The sequence below is a fragment of the Bombina bombina genome, chromosome 7 (genome assembly GCF_027579735.1).
Source record: "Bombina bombina isolate aBomBom1 chromosome 7, aBomBom1.pri, whole genome shotgun sequence".
In the NCBI taxonomy this organism is placed as follows: Eukaryota; Metazoa; Chordata; class Amphibia; order Anura; family Bombinatoridae; genus Bombina; species Bombina bombina.
Genome location: NC_069505.1, coordinates 54235615 through 54260667, shown reverse-complemented (window position 1 = coordinate 54260667; position 25053 = coordinate 54235615). Strand labels below are relative to the sequence as shown.

At 39.9% G+C, this 25053-nt stretch overlaps 1 protein-coding gene across 2 annotated transcripts in view; it reads left to right on the top strand.

The window, feature by feature from the left end:
* SYVN1 (synoviolin 1) overlaps positions 1 to 25053 on the top strand; it is a 198828-nt gene that overhangs the window by 5683 nt on the left and 168092 nt on the right. For both annotated transcript variants that reach the window (XM_053720119.1, XM_053720120.1), the window contains exons 2-4: positions 5186 to 5340; positions 7084 to 7176; positions 24325 to 24477. In XM_053720119.1, the coding sequence (XP_053576094.1) occupies positions 5200 to 5340; positions 7084 to 7176; positions 24325 to 24477 (387 nt within the window). In that variant the 5' untranslated portion in view covers positions 5186 to 5199. The remainder of the gene's footprint in view (positions 1 to 5185; positions 5341 to 7083; positions 7177 to 24324; positions 24478 to 25053) is intronic.

The window sequence follows — 25053 nt, the reverse complement described above, 5'->3', positions numbered from 1 at the left end:
GTTTTGAGGAGTGGACTATAAGTTTCTTTATTATTTAACTTATGGGCAGCTTTATACATGTGTAGCAACGCCACCTAATGGGCAGAGTATTGTTATCCACTGCTAGCTTATATTGATACTAGTCTCCTATACTGCATAGCTTCCTACTCAAGGTTTGTTGTTGTGGACATTTAATTGACGTGCCTGAACTATCATTTTTTTTAATGTTTTTTTCATATGCCAATGAAAGGGCAAAATAAAATATTTAAATTAAAAAAAATTGTCAAATATTGCAGCTTTAGTGAAATGTTTTGCAAATGTGTAACATTTATCATAATGCAACAAATAATGTTCTATTTATGACAGCAATTAGCAAGCAGATTGGTTTTATGTATTGCTGACCCCTATGAGCAAATCAAAAGTAATTTAGCTCTGTACATGTACTTCATGGAAACTATGTAGCTTTAAAGTGAAGGTCAATTTTAACTAAATGCACAGCAACTATGTTAACCTTATAATCTATGTATTATAGTTGCTAACATTATTTTTTTAAAAAGTCCATTATTTATAATAAAATTTGATATATATAATACCGCCGTTTCTTATGTTTACTCCTCCCCCGCTCCACTTCCTTCTTTGGCACTAGTGACGTAGCGAGCGTTTCAACAAGCCCGCTGCATCACTTCCAAGCTCGTGCACAACACCATTTTCAAAATGCGCATGCTTAGTTTAGCCGCATTCGCGCATGCGTAGCAATTTGAAGGACGTAGCAGTGTTACATTGCATTCACACGAAAGTAAACAATAATTCGTTATTAATACACATAAGCTAATAATCAATGTAAAAACATATACGTATTTTGCTGCATCTGGTGACATGATATTTACCCCGTTTCGATGAGTACAACAGGCAATGTTATTTTATTATGCAATCATACAGCGGAATACGCATGCGCATATCATGCACGAGCATGAAGTCGGTGACGAGAGCCGCAATTACACGCATGCGCAATAGTTAAAGATGACGTGGGTAAAAAGGGGCAAGACGCCCCGGGGGAAGAAAAGGAATTGGCTATAATATTTAGAAAAACTGTCAATCAAATGTGGGAAGATATCGGGCGGACAATTGCGGTAAAACAGAGGGTAATTTTAAATTAAAAATTAAAATGACACAAATATTTTTAACGTTTTTGATGAATGAACATCATGCTAATTTTACATGTACTTGATAAAAGTGTAAACGAGTGAGCCGGACTTGACCTTCACTTTAAAGGGACACTGAACCCAAATTTTTTATTTTGTGATTCAGGTAGAGCATGCAATTTTAAGCAACTTTCTAATTTACTCCTATTATCAAATGTTCTTCATTCTCTTGGTATTTTTATTTGAAAAGCAAGAATATAAGTTTAGATGCCTGCGCATTTTTGATGAACAACCTGGCTTGTTCTTGCTGATTGGTGGATAATTTAATCCACCAATAAACAAGTGCTGTCCAGTGATCTGAACTTTCTTTTTCAGTTAAAGATAGCAAGAGAACGAAGGAAAAATTGATAATAGGAATAAATTAGAGCATGCAATTTTAAGCAACTTTCTATCTTAATCACGAAAGAAAAAAATTTGGGTTTAGGGTCCCTTTAAGTACCACTTAACCCCTTAATGACAACTGACGTACCAGGTACGTCCTGCAAAAACTGTCAGTTAGTGACAATGGACGTACCTGGTACGTGAGTTGTCTAAGATAGTGCTGGAAGCGATCGCAATCCCTTCCAGCAGCTCTCAGGGTATTGCAGTGATGCCTTGATATTGAGGCAATCTGCAATACCCTTCAAAAAGCATCCGATGCAGAGAGAGCCACTCTGTGGCCCTCTCTGCACCGGTAGCGATGGTGCTGTTCGTTGGTGGGTGGGAGCTTACAAGGGAGGAGGGTGGGCGGCCCATCGCTACTCGGCATCTGGTTCCTGCAAGTGCATTGTGCACGCCGGATGCTGGGAGCGTACAGAGGGGGGGCCTGCGGGGGTGCGCGTGCAGCAACCACTGCCACCAATGATTACTGTTAAGAGGGAGGGGGGGCAGAAAACTTTAAAAAAAAATAAAAAATAATAGGATCTGGTAGGGTTAGGGGGGTGGGGGTATTGGGGAGGGCAGCTACACTACAGAAAAAACTGTAATAAAAAAAAAAAAAAAAAACACAGAAAAAACTTTATTTTTTGTGGAAAACTGGGTACTGGCAGACAGCTGCCAGTACCCAAGATGGTGGCAAATAGGTAGGTGGGGAGGGTTAGAGAGCTGTTTGGGGGGGATCAGGGAGGTTGGGGGCTAAAGCAGGGGTCCATCAAAGCTGAATCATTTTTAAAAAAAAATAAAAAACTCCTTTTATTTTAGTACCGGCAGACTTAACATGGCGGGGACAATTGTGGGGTGGGGGATGGAAGAGAGCTGTTTGGGAGGGATCAGGGGGTGGGAGGCTAATCTCTACAGTAAAGCTAAAATTAACCCTGCAAGCCCTCTACAAGCTACCTAATTAACCCCTTCACTGCTGGGCATAATACAAGTGTGCTGCGCAGCAGCATTTAGCGGCCTCCTAATTGCCAAAAAGCAACGCCAAAGCCATATAAGTCTGCTATTTCTGAACAAAGGAGATCCCAGAGAAGCATTTACAACCATTTGTGCCATAATTGCACAAGCTGTTTTTAAATTATTTCAGTGAGAAACCTAAAATTGTGAAAAATTTAACTTTTTTTTTTTTTTATTTGCTCGCATTTCGCGGTGAAATGGTGGCATGAAATATACCAAAATGGGCCTATATCAATACTTTGGGTTGTCTACTACACTACAGCTAAAATTAACCCTTCAAGGTCCCTACAAGCTCCCTAATTATCCCCTTCACTGCTGGGCATAATACATGTGTGGTGCGCAGCGGCATTTAGCGGCCTTCTAATTACCAAAAAGCAATGCCAAAGCCATATATGTCTGCTATTTCTGAACAAAGGGAATCCCAGAGAAGCATTTACAACCATTTGTGCCATAATTGCACAAACTGTTTGTAAATAATTTCAGTGAGAAACCTAAAGTTTGTGACAAAATTTGTGAAAAAGTGAACAATGTATTTTATTTGCTCGCATTTCGCAGTGAAATGGTGGCATGAAATATACCAAAATGGACCTAGATCAATACTTTGGGTTGTCTACTAAAAAAAACATATACATATCAAGGGATATTCAGGTATTCCTGACAGATATCAGGGTTCCAATGTAACTAGCGCTAATTTTGAAAAAAAGTGGTTTGGAAATAGCAAAGTGCTACTTGTACCTATTGCCCTATAACTTGCAAAAAAACAAAGAACATGTAAACATTGGGTATTTCTAAACTCAGGACAAAATTTAGAAACTATTTAGCATGATTGTTTTTTGGTGGCCGTAGATGTGTAACAGATTTTGGAGGTCAAAGTTAGAAAAAGTGTGTTTTTTTCCATTTTTTCCTCATATTTTATAATTTTTTTTTTATAGTAAATTATAAGATATGATGAAAATAATGGTATCTTTAGAAAGTCCATTTAATGGTGAGAAAACCGGTATATAATATGTGTGGGTACAGTAAATGAGAGGAAAATTACAGCTAAACACTAACACTGCAGAAATGTAAAAATAACCATTGTCCTTAAGGGTAAGAAAATTGAAAAATGGTCCGGTCATTAAGGGGTTAAAGATCACATTTTCCATTTCACAAATCATATATGTTTGTTTATGCAAGTCTATCTAGAGGCTGTCATTGGTGGTATGGTAGTTGGTAACTGAGCTCCCAGGAACACCTGGGCTTGGACTCTGTTATCAGTGCTATTTATTATTCGATGCTATGTCCAGCTTATACAGTATGTGCTATAGATGATTTGTGTCACTTAAAACTACATAGTTTCCCTGAAGTACACAGAGCTACATTTATTTTGATTTGCTCCATATCGGTAATATCGGTAAGTTTCTGGCCGATACCAATATTTCAGAAATTCCAAATATCGGTCCTAAAAATCGTCCACTTCGATACATTGGTCTATCCCTAGTGTATACTGTCCCTTTAAAATTGCAGGCTCTGTCTGAATCATGAAATCCGTTTTTTTGTATTTTAAGTTGTGCTTCCCTGAACATTTTAGTGTGCACTTGTGAAGAAGAGGCTGGCACTACAGATATAATCTGTGCTTTGGCTGTATTTCAGTCTTTGTGGCATTGCAGCTGCAAACACTTTATTACATACTGCTTTCTGTAATGGTGTGTGATGAGGGGGAAGGCGACGCAGATTTTTCACATTTCAGATAGAGCATAGGATTTTAAACAACTTTCTTATTTACTTATGTTGTCAAATTTGCTACTGGGAGCTAGCTGACCACATTAGGTGAGGTGCAGTCACCATTCAGCAGCTTGTTTCCAGAAGTGCATTGCTGACCCCTTAGCCTACCTAGGTATGCTTTTATAAAAAAGATACCAAGAGAACTTAGCAAATGAAGTAATACAAGTAAATTGGAAAGTTGTTTAAAGGGTCAGAAAACCCCCACATTTTCTTTCTTAATTTGGATAGAACATACAGTTGTAAACAACTTTTCAATTTACCTCTATTATAAAATTTGCTTCATTCTCTTGCTATCCTTTGCTGAAGGAACAGCATTGCACTACAGGGGCTAGCTGAGCACATCTAGTTAGCCAATCACAAGAGACAAATATGTGCAGGCACCAATCAGCAGCTAGCTCTCATTAGTGTAATATATGTGCATATTCTTTTTCAACAACGGATACCAAGAGAACAAAGCAGATATGAATATAGAAGTGAATTTAAGTGTCTTAAAAATACATGTTTTATATGAAGCATGTGAATTTTTAATCATGAAAGGAACATGTTTGCTTTTGTGTCCCTTTAGGTCAACTTTTTAGCTGTTAAATGCATATAATGATCATGCTGGATTTGAAACTGGCACCTGCACTGCTTTGTTATATACCGTTTGCATTTTTATATACTCTATTAGAAACCAGCTCTGTTACCACAGAAGCCAAAACAGAGACTGATTGTACATTGGAGGAAAAACAGCAGTCAGGCAAACTCTTTGGAATACCTAGATAGCTACCTGATTTTAAGAATGTTTCAAACCGTGCATGCCGTGATATGTAATCTCTTGTGTTTCCTTAGGTAATCTTTTATATCCTATGTTCCCCAAATCTCCACAGGGTCACCCCTCCCTATGGGTACCATGATGAGAACAGCGGTTATGACGAGCGCCAGTCTGGCCCTCACAGGTGCTGTGATTGCGCACGCCTACTATCTGAAGCACCAGTTCTATCCGACAGTGGTTTACCTCACCAAATCCAGTCCAAGCATGGCAGTAAGTGATGGTTTTGAGAGAGGAGGTAGAATGTATGCTGAGAAAAAAGCTTTAAATGAAGAGACAAAGGGTGGCATAGCAGTGCTTGACAAATATCTTTAAAAGTTAGGAACCAGTAAGAATATTAAGAAACCAGACATACTTTTAGGAGTCAGACAGTGGTATTTGTATATAGATATATGGAGATTAACCCAAAAACTTCAACAATGTAGCATGAAACACAGCACTCACTGCACAGCCAGGAACAGGTTCACCAAACCCAGCATAAATATGAAGAAAACAGAAATGTTCCAGCTGGTGCAAAACCTTTTATTGTGCAAACAGGGATAAGATAAAGCAACGTTTCAGGCCCACAATTAGCCCTTTCTCAAGCGAGAAAGGGCTAATTGTGGGCCTGAAACGTTGCTTTATCTTATCCCTGTTTGCACAATAAAAGGTTTTTGCACCAGCTGGAACATTTCTGTTTTCTTCTTCTTTAACCCAAAAACTTGCCAGGGCCAGGGGTAGAATTCTAGGAGCCAGTGGCTCCCTGGCTCCTGGGTTTGTCGAGCCCTGGCTTAGGGATACCGAAACGACAAGATTAGGGAGCAAGACAGAATATGTTAAATATTTAAACGTTTCATCAGAGGGTACAAAATAAATATATTTTTACAAAATGCGGTCCATGTTTTTAAGTGTCTTTGGGTATATAAATCTGCTACTGGGCATATTTCCAACTCCTTCCAGAACTGTTGGTGAGCGTCCAACTAGAAAACAGGATAGATATTGTATTGGAGAAGGATGAAGCGCAATTAATACCTAAGGCAATCCCATGTTTTGAGGAATTCCGCAATAGCTATTTTAATTTTCCCTCCAATGATGGAGAGGAATCCAGATCAAATCTGAGAGAGATGTACCTGGGGGTAACCACTACTTTTTCATAATTCCTAAGTGCACTAGGCCACACCCCCATGCAGATATTGTAAGAGTCGGAAGTAACACTTGCCTCAAGATATATATATATATATATATATATATATATATAGCGAAAAGACAAACCCCCTCTCATTTTATAGACAGTGGAGCTAGTGGGGCCTCCTTTTTGTTAAGTTTAGGTAAGCGTAAAGATTGTGGGGAAAGCTTGTATAGACTTGTTTGGGGAGGAAATCAAAGAAGGAAACAAATGAAAGTCTATATAAAATACTTCAGTAGAGCGAGCCAATTGCTGTTAACTATTATGTTTCTAATATTCCTATAGAGAAAAGCTAGTAATTGTCCAAAGACAAAATATGGAAAAAAATATATATATAGGAAATTCGAGAACCATCCTCTTTAAACTTGTATAATGACCAATAGCAGTGCAAGATAAATTGGCCTATTCGCTTAGAGGCCATGCCATATATTATTATTTCTCAACACCACCAACCTATTCCTCAGCCGATTAGCTAGCACCATGTCAGCTTTATTACCCTTCTACTGAAATAGCTCATTAAAGGGCAATTATAGTAAAAAATTGACATGCTCTAGTCTTTTAAGACTATCTCCATTACACCTTGATCATGATCGGACAAGGGGCTAAGGAGTAATCAGGTAGTAGATTTGGAAGTCTTTAACTAGAGTTGTGCATAAGAATTATGGGATACATGGTTTAATGTGAATTATCTCTCTTTTTAAATTGAAAGATCTCCATTATAATTTATTTTTTATACACATTTTGCATGGAAATTAAGTAATGAGTTTAATGTAACTTATTCTGTACTGCAGGTTCTCTACATACAAGCTTTTGTCCTGGTTTTTCTCCTGGGAAAGTTCATGGGCAAAGTTTTCTTTGGTCAACTACGAGCAGCTGAAATGGAGGTAATTCTAGAACAAAAAGTGTCAACAAAGCCGTCATGTGCTGCTTCAGCTTAGAAAATGCCCATCATAAAGTAAACTTGCTTAATCTGCCAAATGTGTGTTTGCTTTGTGTACGTATTAGGTTATGTTCATTTCTTTGTTCACACATGCCCTGTACTGCCACATGTTACAGCAGAAAGGAGGATGACAGTGCTGTTCACTTTTTCACATATTTTTCTTAATTCTTTATTTTAAACGGATAACTAAAAAAATGTTCTATAATTATACGCTGCATTTGTTAAAAAAAAAATCACGTCACAGACTTGCTGTCTAATCACAATGTGCCTGATATCCCCCTCCCCCCCATACAACTAAATGAAGCGAGCTACATTTAGTTGAGAGGTTTTGAAAAAAAACTGCAACGCTGTAGAGGGCAGCTATTTGTAAATGGTAAGTACATTTTTAGGTGCATAAATTTACTTTCACATCTCTTTATAAAAGTTACAACTTTCCTTAAAGGGACACTAAACCCACATTTCTTCTATTAGGTACGACGAGTCCACGGATTCATCCTTTACTTGTGGGATATTATCCTCCTGCTAACAGGAAGTGGCAAAGAGCACCACAGCAGAGCTGTCTATATAGCTCCTCCCTTAACTCCACCCCCCAGTCATTCTCTTTGCCTACTCTTAAGTACTAGGAAGGGTAAAGTGAAAGAGGTGATAAAATGTTCTTTTAAAAATGATGCTTCTGTTGAACAGATTTGTAAGGCTGCGACTTGGTCTTCACTTCATACCTTTTTCAAATTTTACAAATTTGCTTCTCCGGAGGCTATTTCTCCTGTTAAGTGTGGTCAGTCCACCGGTCATCATTACTTCTGGGATATTATCTCCTCCCCTACAGGAAGTGCAAGAGGATTCACCCAGCAGAGCTGCTATATAGCTCCTCCCCTCTACGTCACCTCCAGTCATTCTCTTGCACCCAACGAATAGATAGGATGTGTGAGAGGACTGTGGTGATTTAATTAGTTTATTACCTTCAATCAAAAGTTTGTTATTTTATAATAGCACCGGAGTGTGTTATTCATTCTCTGGTAGAATTTGAAGAAGAATCTACCTGAGTTTTTTTCTATGATTTTAGCCGGAGTAGTTAAGATCATATTGCTGTTTCTCGGCCATCTGAGGAGAGGTAAACTTCAGATCAGGGGACAGCGGGCAGATTAATCTGCAAAGAGGTATGTAGCAGTTTGTTATTTTCTGACATGGAATTGATGAGAAAATCCTGCCATACCGTTATAATGTAAACTCAGCCTTAAATGCAGTAGATGTAGCTGGTATCAGGCTGTCATGTATGTATATTTTACCCTTCAGTATTCTGGGGGATGGTACTTCACTGGATTTATACTGTATGCATAGACTTAACCTAATTTGCAGGGACTTGCAATAGGTTTTAAATAACAACTAATTTATTGAGGTTAAACGTTTTTTTGCTGGCATGTAAAAACGTTTATTTCTCTGAGGTACTGGGTGAAAAAATGTTTTGGGCACTATTTTTTCCACTTGGCAATAGTTTTGTTTAATTTAAAGCAGTTCACTGATCTCTCTCACTGTTATGTGTGAGGGGGAGGGGCCATTTTTGGCGCTTTTACTACGCATCAAAAAACTCAGTCAGAGGTTCATTTTCTTCCTGCATGATCCGGTTCATCTCTACAGAACTCAGGGATCTCCAAAGCCTTTTTTGAGGGAGGTAATCATCACAGCAGAGCTGTGAAGAGTGTAGTTGACTGTGATAAAAAACGTTTGTTTGTGTATTTTTTCTGCTGCCAGGGTTAGTTATCCTTGCTAATGGGAACAATCCTTTGCTAAAATTGTTTATTTCTTACAAAGATTTGATGCTATAACTTAATTATTTTCAACTGTCATAATTTTTTCTGTGCTTCTTATAGGCACAGTTCGTTTTCATATTATTGTAAATTACTTAAAAAAGCATTTCCAAGTTGCTAGTTAGTTGCTAGTGTGTTAAACATGTCTGATTCAGAGGAAGATACATGTGCTATATGTGCTAATGCCAAAGTGGAGCCCAATAGAAATTTATGTACTAACTGTATTGATGCTACTTTAAATAAAAGTCAATCTGTACAAATTGAACATATTTCACCAGACAACGAGGGGAGAGTTATGCCGACTAACTCGCCTCACGTGTCAGTACCTACATCTCCCGCTCGGGAGGTGCGTGATATTGTAGCGCCGAGTACATCTGGGCGGCCATTTCAAATCACATTACAGGATATGGCTACTGTTATGACTGAAGTTTTGGCTAAATTACCAGAACTTAGAGGCAAGCGTGATCACTCTGGGGTGAGAACAGAGTGCGCTGATAATATTAGGGCCATGTCAGACACTGCGTCACAGGCGGCAGAACATGAGGACGGAGAACTTCATTCTGTGGGTGACGGTTCTGATCCAAATAGATTGGATTCAGATATTTCAAATTTTAAATATAAGCTGGAAAACCTCCGTGTATTACTAGGGGAGGTGTTAGCGGCTCTGAATGATTGTAACACAGTTGCAATACCAGAGAAAATGTGTAGGTTGGATAAATATTTTGCGGTACCGGCGAGTACTGATGTTTTTCCTATACCTAAGAGACTTACTGAAATTGTTACTAAGGAGTGGGATAGGCCCGGTGTACCGTTCTCACCCCCTCCGATATTTAGAAAAATGTTTCCAATAGACGCCACCACACGGGACTTATGGCAAACGGTCCCTAAGGTGGAGGGAGCAGTTTCTACTTTAGCTAAGCGTACCACTATCCCGGTGGAGGATAGCTGTGCCTTTTCAGATCCAATGGATAAAAAATTAGAGGGTTACCTTAAGAAAATGTTTGTTCAACAAGGTTTTATATTGCAACCTCTTGCATGTATTGCGCCTGTCACGGCTGCAGCAGCATTTTGGTTTGAGTCTCTGGAAGAGACACTTCAATCATCTACACTAGATGAGATTACAGACAAACTTAAAGCCCTTAAGTTAGCTAACTCATTTATTTCAGATGCCGTAGTACATTTAACTAAACTTACGGCTAAGAATTCCGGATTTGCCATTCAGGCACGCAGAGCACTGTGGCTAAAATCCTGGTCAGCTGATGTTACTTCTAAATCTAAATTGCTTAATATACCTTTCAAAGGGCAAACCTTGTTCGGGCCCGGGTCGAAGGAGATTATCGCTGACATTACAGGAGGTAAAGGCCATGCCCTGCCTCAGGACAAAGCCAAACCTAGGGCTAGACAGTCTAATTTTCGTTCCTTTCGTAATTTCAAAGCAGGAACAGCATCAACCTCCTCTGCACCAAAACAGGAAGGAGCTGTTGCTCGCTACAGACAAGGCTGGAAACCTAACCAGTCCTGGAACAAGGGCAAGCGGGCCAGGAAACCTGCTGCTGCCCCTAAGACAGCATGAATCGAGGGCCCCCGATCCGGGACCGGATCTAGTAGGGGGCAGACTTTCTCTCTTCGCCCAGGCTTGGGCAAGAGATGTTCAGGATCCCTGGGCGTTAGAGATAATATCTCAGGGATACCTTCTGGACTTCAAATCCTCTCCCCCAAGAGGGAGATTTCATCTGTCAAGGTTATCAACAAACCAAATAAAGAAAGCAGCGTTCCTACGCTGCGTACAAGATCTTTTATTAATGGGAGTGATCCATCCAGTTCCGCGGTCGGAACAAGGACAAGGGTTTTACTCAAATCTGTTTGTAGTTCCCAAAAAAGAGGGAACTTTCAGGCCAATCTTGGATTTAAAGATCCTAAACAAATTCCTAAGAGTTCCATCGTTCAAAATGGAAACTATTCGAACAATTTTGCCCATGATCCAAGAGGGTCAGTACATGACCACAGTGGATTTAAAGGATGCTTACCTTCACATACCGATTCACAGAAATCATTACCGGTATCTAAGGTTTGCCTTTCTAGACAGGCATTACCAGTTTGTAGCTCTTCCATTCGGACTGGCTACGGCTCCAAGAATCTTCACAAAGGTTCTGGGTACTCTTCTGGCGGTACTAAGACCGCGAGGAATTTCGGTAGCTCCGTACCTAGACGACATTCTGATACAAGCTTCAAGCTTTCAAACTGCCAAGTCTCATACAGAGTTAGTACTGGCATTTCTAAGGTCGCATGGATGGAAGGTGAACGAAAAGAAGAGTTCTCTCTTTCCATTCACAAGAGTTCCTTTCTTGGGGACTCTGATAGATTCTGTAGAAATGAAGATTTACCTGACAGAAGACAGGTTAACAAAACTTCAAAATGCATGCCGTGTCCTTCATTCCATTCAACACCCGTCAGTAGCTCAATGCATGGAGGTGATCGGCTTAATGGTAGCGGCAATGGACGTAGTACCTTTTGCACGCCTACATCTCAGACCGCTGCAATTGTGCATGCTAAGTCAGTGGAATGGGGATTACTCAGATTTGTCCCCCACTCTGAATCTGAATCAAGAGACCAGAAACTCTCTTCTATGGTGGCTTTATCGGCCACACCTGTCCAGGGGGATGCCATTCAGCAGGCCAGACTGGACAATTGTAACAACAGACGCCAGCCTACTAGGTTGGGGCGCTGTCTGGAATTCTCTGAAGGCTCAGGGACTATGGAATCAGGAGGAGAGTCTCCTTCCAATAAACATTCTGGAATTGAGAGCAGTTCTCAATGCCCTTCTGGCTTGGCCCCAGTTAACAACTCGGGGGTTCATCAGGTTTCAGTCGGACAACATCACGACTGTAGCTTACATCAACCATCAGGGAGGGACAAGAAGCTCCCTAGCAATGATGGAAGTATCAAAGATAATTCGCTGGGCAGAGTCTCACTCTTGCCACCTGTCTGCAATCCACATCCCGGGAGTGGAGAACTGGGAGGCGGATTTCTTAAGTCGTCAGACTTTTCATCCGGGGAAGTGGGAACTTCATCCGGAGGTCTTTGCCCAGATACTTCGACGTTGGGGCAAACCAGAGATAGATCTCATGGCGTCTCGTCAGAACGCCAAGCTTCCTCGCTACGGGTCCAGATCCAGGGATCCGGGAGCGGTTCTGATAGATGCTTTGACAGCACCTTGGACCTTCGGGATGGCTTATGTGTTTCCACCCTTCCCGATGCTTCCTCGATTGATTGCCAGAATTAAACAGGAGAGAGCATCAGTGATTCTAATAGCACCTGCATGGCCACGCAGGACTTGGTATGCAGATCTAGTGGACATGTCATCCTGTCCGCCTTGGTCTCTACCTCTGAAACAGGACCTTCTGATCCAGGGTCCATTCAAACATCAAAATCTAACTTCTCTGAAGCTGACTGCTTGGAAATTGAACGCTTGATTTTATCAAAACGTGGGTTTTCTGAGCCAGTTATTGATACCTTAATACAGGCTAGGAAGCCTGTTACCAGAAGGATTTACCATAAAATATGGCGTAAATACTTATATTGGTGCGAATCCAAGAGTTACTCATGGAGTAAGGTTAGGATTCCAAGGATATTGTCTTTTCTACAAGAAGGTTTAGAAAAGGGGTTATCCGCTAGTTCTTTAAAGGGACAGATTTCAGCTCTGTCCATTCTTTTACACAAACGTCTGTCAGAAGTTCCGGACGTTCAAGCTTTTTGTCAGGCTTTAGCTAGGATCAAGCCTGTGTTTAAAACTGTTGCTCCGCCATGGAGTTTGAACTTAGTTCTTAATGTTTTACAGGGTGTTCCGTTTGAACCCCTTCATTCCATTGATATCAAGTTGTTATCTTGGAAAGTTCTGTTTTTAATGGCTATTTCCTCGGCTCGAAGAGTCTCTGAGTTATCTGCCTTACATTGTGATTCTCCTTATCTGATTTTTCATTCAGACAAGGTAGTTCTGCGTACTAAACCTGGGTTCCTACCTAAGGTGGTCACTAACAGGAATATCAATCAAGAGATTGTTGTTCCATCCTTGTGTCCTAATCCTTCCTCGAAGAAGGAACGTCTGCTACACAATCTAGATGTAGTCCGTGCCCTGAAATTTTATCTACAGGCAACTAAGGAGTTTCGTCAAACGTCTTCCCTGTTTGTCGTTTATTCTGGCCAGAGGAGAGGTCAAAAAGCTTCGGCTACCTCTCTCTCGTTTTGGCTTCGTAGCATAATACGATTAGCCTATGAGACTGCTGGACAGCAGCCTCCTGAAAGAATTACAGCTCATTCTACTAGAGCTGTGGCTTCCACTTGGGCCTTTAAGAATGAGGCTTCTGTTGAACAGATTTGCAAGGCTGCAACTTGGTCTTCTCTTCATACTTTTTCCAAATTTTACAAATTTGACACTTTTTTGCTTCTTCGGAGGCTGTTTTTGGGAGAAAGGTTCTTCAGGCAGTGGTTCCCTCCGTATAAAGAGCCTGCCTGTCCCTCCCGTCATCCGTGTACTTTTGCTTTGGTATTGGTATCCCAGAAGTAATGATGACCCGTGGACTGACCACACTTAACAGGAGAAAACAAAATTTATGCTTACCTGATAAATTCATTTCTCCTGTAGTGTGGTCAGTCCACGGCCCGCCCTGTTTTTTATGGCAGGCTAAAAAAATTTTTTTGGATTATACTCCAGTCACCACTACACCCTTGGGCTTCTCCTTTCTCGTTGGTCCTTTGGTCGAATGACTGGAGGTGACGTAGAGGGGAGGAGCTATATAGCAGCTCTGCTGGGTGAATCCTCTTGCACTTCCTGTAGGGGAGGAGATAATATCCCAGAAGTAATGATGACCCGTGGACTGACCACACTACAGGAGAAATGAATTTATCAGGTAAGCATAAATTTTGTTTTTTGGGAGAAAAGTTCTGCAAGCAGTGGTGCCTTCTGTTTAGGCATCTGTCTTGTCCCTCCAGTTCATCCGTGTCCTATAGCTTTGTTATTGTATCCCACAAGTAAAGGATGAATCCGTGGACTCGTCGTACCTTATAGAAGAAAAGTAATTTTTCATTCTTACCTGATAAATGAATTTCTTCTATGGTACGACGAGTCCACGGCCGCCCTGTCATTTTAAGACAGATTATATTTTTTTATTTAAACTTCAGTCACCTCTGCACCTTGTAGTTTCTCCTTTTTCTTCCTGTACCTTCGGTCGAATGACTGGGGGGTGGAGTTAAGGGAGGAGCTATATAGACAGCTCTGCTGTGGTGCTCTTTGCCACTTCCTGTTAGCAGGAGGATAATATCCCACAAGTAAAGGATGAATCCGTGGACTCGTCGTACCACGTATGGGATATACTATCCTACCAGGAGGGGCAAAGTTTCCCAAACCTCAAAATGCTTATAAATACACCCCTCACCACACCCACAATTCAGTTTTACAAACTTTGCCTCCTATGGAGGTGGTGAAGGAAGTTTGTGCTAAGATTTCTATGTTGATATGCACTTCTCAGCATTGTTGAAGCCTGATTCCTCTCAGAGTACAGCGAATGTCAGAGGGACATGAAGGGAGTATCACTTATTGAATACGATGATTTCCCTAACGGGGGTCTATTTCATAGGTTCTCTGTTATCGGTCGTAGAGATTCATCTCCTACCTTCCTTTTCAGATCGACGATATACTCTCAATTTACCATTACCTCTACTGATAACTTTTTTTAGTACTGGTTTGGCTAGCTGCTATATGTGGATGGGTGTCTTTTGGTAAGAATGTTTTTTATTACTTAAGATAACCTCAGCTATGGTTTGGCACGTTCTAAATATGTTTTGTACTTATATTTCCTTCTGCAGACTGTCAGTTTCATATTTGGGGAATATAAAATTTTTTTTAAAGAAATTTATTTCTTACCTGGGTTTAGTCTTTTTTTCAATTGACTACTTCTTGCAAATTGCGGGCGGTATTAGGCCCGTGGGTGCGTCAAATGCTAAACTTTATTGTGTCATTCTTGGCGCGAAAATATTTTTGGCGCGAAAAAATACGTCGACGCAACTTCGTCATTTCCGACGTCATACTTGACACAGAGACCTTTCACACGGTTGTGTCATTAGTGACGCGAGTGTGTCATTTCCGGTTATTTTTGGTGCCAAAAAAGTTTGTTACGTTGTGCGTCATACTTGGCGCCAAACTTTTTCATTATTTCAATACCCCATTGATGTTTGCCTCTTGCCTTTTTCTCTATCAGAGGGCTATGCTATTTGCATTTTTTCCCATTCCTGAAACTGTGATATAAGGAAATAGATAATTTTGCTTTATATGTTGTTTTTTCTCTTAAATTTTGCAAGATGTCACAATCTGATCCTGTCTCAGAAGTTTCTGCTGGAACATTGCTGCCTGACATCGGTTCTACCAAAGCTAAGTGCATTTGTTGTAAAATTGTAGAAATTATTCCGCCGAATGTCATTTGTAATAGTTGTCATGATAAACTTTTACATGCAGATAGTTTATCCATCAGTAATAGTACATTGCCAGTTGCAGTTCCTTCAACTTCTAATGTGCGTGATATACCTGTAAATTTTAAAGAATTTGTTTCTGATTCTATCCTGAAGGCTTTGTCTGCATTTCCATCTTCTAATAAACGTAAAAGGTCTTTTTAAAACTTCTCATTTTGTTGATGAAATTTCAAATGACCAACAACATAATTTATCCTCTTCTGATGAGGATCTATCTGATTCAGAAGATCCTTCTTCAGACATTGACACTAACAAATCTACTTATTTATTTAAAATAGAGTATATGCGTTCTTTGTTAAAAGAAGTGTTAATTACTTTGGATATTGAGGTAACCAGTCCTATTGACGTTCAGTCTAATAAACGTTTAAATGCTGTTTTTAAACCTCCTGTGGTTTCTCCAGGGGTTTTTCCTATTCCTGAGGCTATTTCTGATATGATTTCTAAGGAATGGGATACGCCAGGTACTTCTTTTATTCCTTCTTCAAGGTTTAAAAAATTGTATCCTTTACCAGCAAAATCTATAGAGTTTTGGGAAAAAATCCCCAAAGTTGATGGGGCTATTTCTACTCTTGCTAAACGTACCACTATTCCTATGGAAGATAGTACTTCCTTTAAGGATCCTTTAGATAGGAAGCTTGAATCTTATCTAAGGAAGGCCTATTTATATTCAGGTCATCTTCTCAGACCTGCAATTTCTTTGGCTGATGTTGCGGCTGCATCAACTTTCTGGTTGGAGAATTTAGCGCAACAGGAATTTGATTCTGACTTATCTAGCATTATTCGCTTACTGCAATATGCTAATCATTTTATTTGTGATGCCATTTTTGATATTATCAAAATTGATGTTAGATCCATGTCTTTAGCTATATTAGCTAGAAGAACTTTGTGGCTTAAATCTTGGAATGCTGATATGACATCTAAATCTAGATTACTATCTCTTTCTTTCCAAGGTAATAATTTATTTGGTTCTCAGTTGGATTCTATTATTTCAACTGTCACTGGGGGAAAGGGAGTTTTTCTGCCTCAGGATAAAAAACCTAAGGCTAAATCTAAGGTTTCTAACCGTTTTCGTTCCTTTCGTCAGAATAAGGAACAAAACTTCAATCCTCCCCCCAAGGAATCTGCTTCCAATTGGAAGCCTTCCTCAAATTGGAATAAATCCAAGCCATTTAAGAAACCAAAGTCAGCCCCTAAGTCCGCATGAAGGTGTGGCCCTCATTCCAGCTCAGCTGGTAGGGGGCAGATTAAGGTTTTTCAAGGATATTTGGATAAAATCTGTTCAAAATCAATGGATTCAGAGCATTGTCTCTCAAGGGTATCGAATAGGATTCAGAGTAAGACCTCCTGTGAGAAGTTTTTTTTTTCTCTCACGTATCCCAGCAAATCCAGTAAAAGCTCAGGCTTTCCTGAAGTGTGTTTCAGACCTGGAGTCTTCAGGGGTAATCATGCCAGTTCCTTTTCAGGAACAAGGTTTGGGGTTTTATTCAAATCTATTCATTGTCCCAAAAAAGGAAAATTTATTCAGACCAGTTCTGGATCTGAAAATTTTGAATCGTTATGTAAGAGTACCAACTTTCAAGATGGTGACTATAAGGACTATTCTGCCTTTTGTTCAGCGAGGGCATTGTATGTCCACAATAGACTTGCAGGATGCATACCTTCATATTCCGATTCATCCAGAACATTATCAGTTTCTGAGATTCTCTTTTCTAAACAAGCATTACCAATTTGTTGCTCTTCCATTTGGCCTAGCAACAGCTCCAAGAATCTTTTCAAAGGTTCTGGTTGCCCTCCCTACTCTCTGTAATCAGAGACCTGGGTATTGCGGTGTTACCTTATTTGGACGATATCTTGGTACTAGCTCAGTCTTTACGTACTGCAGAATCTCACACAAATCAACTAGTGTTGTTTCTTCGTAAACATGGTTGGAGGATCAATTTACCAAAAAGTTTCTTGATTCCTCAGACAAGGGTCACCTTTTTAGGCTTCCAGATAGATTCAGTGTCCATGACTCTGTCTCTGACAAGAGACGTTTAAAATTGGTTGCAGCCTGCCGGCACCTTCAGTCTCAGTCATTCCCTTCAGTGGCTATGTGCATGGAAGTTTTAGGTCTCTACAGCTTTGTATGCTGAACCAATGGTGCAGGGATTATACAAAGATATCACAATTAATTACTTAAATCCCAATGTACGACACTCTATAGATCACCATAGTTTAGTTCAAGGGGCTTCTTTTGTTCGGCCAACCTAGACTGTGATCACAACAGATGTGAGTCTTTCAGGTTGGGGAGCTGTTTGGGGATCTCTGACAGCACAAGGGGTTTGGAAATCTCAAGAGGCGAGATTACCTCTTCAGTTTTGGCCTCTGTTGAAGAGAGAACCGCTCATTTGTTTTCAGACAGACAATATCACAACAGTGGCATATGTCAATCATTAGGGTGGGACTCGCGGTCCCCAAGCTATGAAAGAAGTATCTCGGATACTTGCTTGGGTGGAATCCAGCTCCTGTCTAATCTCTGCGGTGCATATACCAGGTGTAGACAATTGGGAGGCGGATTATCTCAGCCGCCAGACTTTACATCCAGGGGAGTGGTCTCTCTATCCAGATGTATTTTCTCAGATTGTTCAGATGTGGGGTCTTCCAGAGATAGATCTCATGGCCTCTTTTCTAAACAAGAAACTTCCCAGATACCTTTCCAGGTCCAGGGATGTTCAGGTGGAAGCAGTGGATGCGCTGACACTTCCTTGGTGTTATCATCCTGCTTACATTTTCCCGCCTCTAGTTCTCCTTCCAAGAGTGATCTCCAAAATCATCATAGAACAATCATTTGTGTTGCTGGTGGCTCCAGCATGGCCACACAGGTTTTGGTATGCGGATCTGGTTTGGATGTCCAGTTGCCCGCCTTGGCCACTTCCGTTACGGCCAGACCTACTATCTCAAGGTCCGTTTTTCCATCGGGATCTCAAATCATTAAATTTGAAGGTATGGAAATTGAACGCTTAGTACTAAGTCATAGAGGTTTCTCTGACTCAGTGATTAATACTATGTTACAAGCTCGTAAATCTGTCTCTAGAAAGATTTATTATAGAGTTTGGAAGACTTACATTTTATGGTGTTCTTCTCATAAATTCTCTTGGCATTCTTTTAGAATGCCTATAATTTTACAGTTTCTCCAGGATGGTTTGGATGAGGGTTTGTCTGCAAGTTCCTTGAAAGGACAAATCTCCGCTCTTTCCGTTTTATTTCACAGAAAGATTGCTATACTTCCTGATATACACTGTTTTGTACAGGCTTTAGTTCGTATTAAGCCTGTCATTAAATCAATTTCTCCTCCTTGGAGTCTTAATTTGGTTTTGAAGGCTTTACAGGCTCCTCCATTTGAGCCTATGCATTCTTTGAACATTAAACTACTTTCTTGGAAAGTGTTGTTCCTTTTGGCCATCTCTTCTGCTAGAAGAGTTTCTGAGCTATCTGCTCTTTCTTGTGAGTCTCCTTTTCTGATTTTTGATCAGGATAAGGCAGTTTTGCGGACTTCTTTTCAATTTTTACCTAAGGTTGTGAATTCTAATAACATTAATAGAGAAATTGTTGTCCCTTCCTTATGTCCTAATCCTAAGAATTCTTTGGAAAGATCCTTACATTCTTTGGATGTGGTAAGAGCTTTGAAATATTATGTGGAAGCTACTAAAGATTTCAGGAAGACTTCCAGTCTATTTGTTTTATTTTCTGGTCCTAGGAAAGGTCAGAAGGCTTCTGCTATTTCCTTTGCTTCTTGGTTGAAACTTTTGATTCATCAAGCTTATTTGGAGTCGGGTCAGGCCCCGCCTCAGAGAATTACAGCTCATTCTACTAGATCAGTCTCCACTTCGTCGGCTTTTAAGAATGAAGCTTCAGTTGATCAGATTTGAAAAGCGGCAACTTGGTCCTCTTTGCATACATTTACTAAATTCTACCGTTTTGATGTATTTGCTTCTTCGGAAGCAGTTTTTGGTAGAAAAGTTCTTTAGGCAGCTGTTTCAGTTTGATTCTTCTGCTTTTGATTTAAGTTTTTTTTCTTCCAATTATGAAAATAAACTTATTTTTTTGGGTTGTGGATTCATTTTTTTCAGCTGAAATTGGCTGTTTTTATTTTATTCCCTCCCTCTCTAGTGACTCTTGAGTGGAGATCCACATCTTGGGTATTGCTATCTCATACGTCACTAGCTCATGGACTCTTGCCAATTACATGAAAGAAAACATAATTTATGTAAGAACTTACCTGATAAATTCATTTCTTTCATATTGGCAAGAGTCCATGAGGCCCACCCTTTTTTTATGGTGGTTATGATTTGTTGTATAAAGCACAATTCTTTCCAAATTTCTTTTGTTGATGCTTTCTACTCCTTTCTTTATCACCCCACTTCTTGGCTATTCGTTAAACTGATTTGTGGGTGTGGTGAGGGGTGTATTTATAGGCATTTTGAGGTTTGGAAAACTTTGCCCCTCCTGGTAGGATTGTATATCCCATACGTCTCTAGCTCATGGACTCTTGCCAATATGAAAGAAATGAATTTATCAGGTAAGTTCTTACATAAATTATGTTTTTCATTACCTTTTTCAGTAAAAAAATAAATAAAATGTCCTTCTACTTTAAGGGACATGAAACCCAAAATGTTTCTTTCATGATTCAGATAGAGCATACATTTGTAAACAACCTTCCAATTTGCTTCTTTTATCAGTTTTGCATCATTCTCTTGGTATCCTTTCTTGAAGGAGCAGCAATGCACTACTGGGAGCTAGCTAAACAGATCGGTAAGCCAATATATGTGCAGCTACAAATCTGTAGCTAGCTCCTGAGCTTTCCTAGGAATACTTTTTAACAATGGATACCAAGAGAATAAAGCAAATTAGATAAAATAAGTAAATTCAAATGTTGTTTAATATTGTTTGCTCTATCTGACTGACAAAATAAAAAATGTGTGTTTTATGTCTAACATGTGACAGTCTTGTTTTTCTGATCACAATCCAAATTCTCAATACTTATCAACACATTTACGGGGCCATTTTTCACTTATCAAATTCAACAACTAAAATGACTTTGTAAACCCAGGATCACACTTTTCAACTTATTACCAAGTAACCCAAAAGTTTTCCAATATAACACTGTATTTAAACCTTGGCAAAACATACACAATTTACCGTGCCATAGTGGATGATAACGTCACCAAATAGATACAGATGCTTCCTGCTTGATCAATGAAAGTTAAAGGGACACTGAACCCAAATTTTTTCTTTTGTGATTCAGATAGAGCATTAAATTTTAAGCAACTTTCTAATTTACTCCTATTTTAAAATTTTCTTTATTCCCTTGGTATCTTTATTTGAAATGTAAATTTAGATGCCGGCCTATTTTTGATGAACAACCTGGGTTGTCCTTGCTGATTGGTGGATAAATTCACACACCAATAAACAAGTACTGTCCAGAGGTCTGAACCAAGAAAAAAGCTTTGATGCCGTTTTCAAATAAAGATAGCAAGAGAACAAAGAAAAAATGATAATAGGAGTAAATTCGAAAGTTGCTTAAAATTGCTGCTCTATCTGAATCACGAAAGAAAAAATTTGGGTTCAGTGTCCCATTAAAAATAATAATAAGCACTTCCTCACTTTTAAAAAAATAAAAATGTGTGAAATCAATAACCCAGCAAGCACATGGCCCACTACACCACTGGTGCCCCTGTTTGGATCCCTTTGAGACACACACACACACACCTCTTAGGTTCTGAAACACAACAAGTTAATTTCTCGTCGCTAGACAAGCATTCGGTCATTTGATATATAAATAAATGGCAAATACAGCTGCAGATAGCGGCATTTGGGTTTTACACCACTCTTTGTGCGTTGCACTTTCAAACTAATAAATCTGGCACTGAAAATACCAAAATATATTATAAGGGGGATTATGTTTTTAGTCAACTGTCACTTGTAAGGAAGCTCAAAATATGTTTGTTCTATTGTCATCCTATCTTGCCTTTCAAATTGTATCTCACGCCTTACAGGTATTTATTTTCCACAGAAACAAATCGGGGATTATTCAGGATTATTTTTTCTTTCATGATTCAGATAGAGCATGCAATTTTTAATAACTTTCTAATTTATTTCTATTATCCAATTTGTTTTGTTCTCCTGGTATCCTTTGTTGAAAAGTATACCTAGGTAGGCTCAGAAGCTGCTGATTGGTTGCTGCACATTTATGCCTCTTGCTATTGGCCTTTAGCTAGCTCCCAGTAGTGCATTACTGCTCCTCCAACAAAGGCTAATAATAGAATTAAGTAAATTGGAAAGTTATTTAAAATTGTACAATGTATCTGAATCATGGAAGACAATTTTTAGATTTCATGTCCCCTTTAACACTACCAGCAAACTTCATTTCAGATTGAATTGTTGCACTTTCTGTCCAAACCAGATGTGTTTTGGGGTGGTGAGAAAACTGTGTTGCCTTTGACAGATTATAGCCTATTCTCATTACCCTGTATGTCTGTCTCACCATCAGCCTATTCTCATTACCCTGTATGTCTGTCTCAGTATCAGCCTATTCTCATTACCCTGTATGTCTGTCTCACCATCAGCCTATTCTCATTACCCTGTATGTCTTTCTCAGTATCAGCCTATTCTCATTACCCTGTGTGTCTGTCTCACCATCAGCCTATTCTCATTACCCTGTATGTCTGTCTCACCATCAGCCTATTCTCATTACCCTGTATGTCTGTCTCAGTATCAGCCTATTCTCATTACCCTGTATGTCTGTCTCACCATCAGCCTATTCTCATTACCCTGTATGTCTGTCTCAGTATCAGCCTATTCTCATTACCCTGTATGTCTGTCTCAGTATCAGCCTATTCTCATTACCCTGTGTGTCTGTCTCAGTATCAGCCTATTCTCATTACCCTGTATGTCTGTCTCACCATCAGCCTATTCTCATTACCCTGTGTGTCTGTCTCACCATCGGCCTATTCTCATTACCCTGTATGTCTGTCTCACCATCAGCCTATTCTCATTACCCTGTATGTCTGTCTCACCATCAGCCTATTCTCATTACCCTGTATGTCTGTCTCACCATCGGCCTATTCTCATTACCCTGTGTGTCTGTCTCAGTATCAGCCTATTCTCATTACCCTGTATGTCTGTCTCACCATCAGCCTATTCTCATTACCCTGTATGTCTGTCTCACCATCAGCCTATTCTCATTACCCTGTGTGTCTGTCTCACCATCAGCCTATTCTCATTACCCTGTATGTCTGTCTCACCATCAGCCTATTCTCATTACCCTGTATGTCTGTCTCACCATCAGCCTATTCTCATTACCCTGTATGTCTGTCTCACCATCAGCCTATTCTCATTACCCTGTGTGTCTGTCTCACCATCGGCCTATTCTCATTACCCTGTATGTCTGTCTCACCATCAGCCTATTCTCATTACCCTGTATGTCTGTCTCACCATCAGCCTATTCTCATTACCCTGTATGTCTGTCTCACCATCGGCCTATTCTCATTACCCTGTGTGTCTGTCTCAGTATCAGCCTATTCTCATTACCCTGTATGTCTGTCTCACCATCAGCCTATTCTCATTACCCTGTATGTCTGTCTCAGTATCAGCCTATTCTCATTACCCTGTATGTCTGTCTCAGTATCAGCCTATTCTCATTACCCTGTATGTCTGTCTCAGTATCAGCCTATTCTCATTACCCTGTATGTCTGTCTCACCATCAGCCTATTCTCATTACCCTGTATGTCTGTCTCACCATCGGCCTATTCTCATTACCCTGTGTGTCTGTCTCAGTATCAGCCTATTCTCATTACCCTGTATGTCTGTCTCACCATCAGCCTATTCTCATTACCCTGTATGTCTGTCTCACCATCAGCCTATTCTCATTACCCTGTGTGTCTGTCTCACCATCAGCCTATTCTCATTACCCTGTATGTCTGTCTCACCATCAGCCTATTCTCATTACCCTGTATGTCTGTCTCACCATCAGCCTATTCTCATTACCCTGTATGTCTGTCTCACCATCAGCCTATTCTCATTACCCTGTGTGTCTGTCTCACCATCGGCCTATTCTCATTACCCTGTATGTCTGTCTCACCATCAGCCTATTCTCATTACCCTGTATGTCTGTCTCACCATCAGCCTATTCTCATTACCCTGTATGTCTGTCTCACCATCGGCCTATTCTCATTACCCTGTGTGTCTGTCTCAGTATCAGCCTATTCTCATTACCCTGTATGTCTGTCTCACCATCAGCCTATTCTCATTACCCTGTATGTCTGTCTCAGTATCAGCCTATTCTCATTACCCTGTATGTCTGTCTCAGTATCAGCCTATTCTCATTACCCTGTATGTCTGTCTCAGTATCAGCCTATTCTCATTACCCTGTATGTGTGTCTCACCATCAGCCTATTCTCATTACCCTGTGTGTCTGTCTCAGTATCAGCCTATTCTCATTACCCTGTATGTCTGTCTCAGTATCAGCCTATTCTCATTACCCTGTATGTCTGTCTCACCATCAGCCTATTCTCATTACCCTGTGTGTCTGTCTCACCATCAGCCTATTCTCATTACCCTGTATGTCTGTCTCAGTATCAGCCTATTCTCATTACCCTGTATGTCTGTCTCACCATCAGCCTATTCTCATTACCCTGTATGTCTGTCTCAGTATCAGCCTATTCTCATTACCCTGTGTGTCTGTCTCACCATCAGCCTATTCTCATTACCCTGTATGTCTCTTTCAGCATCTCCTAGAGCGCTCCTGGTATGCTGTCACCGAGACATGCCTGGCATTCACTGTGTTCCGTGATGATTTCAGCCCACGCTTTGTGGCACTATTCACTTTACTTCTCTTCCTCAAGTGTTTTCATTGGCTGGCTGAAGACCGTGTTGATTTCGTAAGTTTCCTTTTCTTCAAGTAAACCATACAAAATTTTAGCTGCAAAACACCTCTGTAAATAATTTGAGTAATGTTTGCATGAAACATAATTTAAGAAGTATAAACTGAAATGTAAAATTATAAAAGCAAAATTGTGCCATATAGAGACAAAAATCTATAGAAAGCAAACTTCCACCTAGTGTAAATAACCGAAACCAATATGTACAATAATAATTATTGGTGAAAACCCTATTATGATCAACAATACACATGAAATCATAAAATTTAGTCTCTATTCCAACATTGAAAAGTCCAACTTTGGCAGTAATGAAATAATCAGGTTTCTCCACTTAAAGCGATATGAAACCCAAATTGTTTTCTTTCATGTAAACAGATTTTTAAGTGTTCAACTTTTTGATTGTCCTTAGATCCCGGACATTTTATGACTGCTATAGATCTAAAGGATTTTTGTCTTTATTTTACCTTTTGTCCAGATCATTACAGTTCCTCTCTTTGCAGCGCTGCTCCAGTTCAGGCTGTTATCTTCAAACAGAACTGTGCTCTGGCTGCAACTTTTTCTGAGCACAGTGCAGAC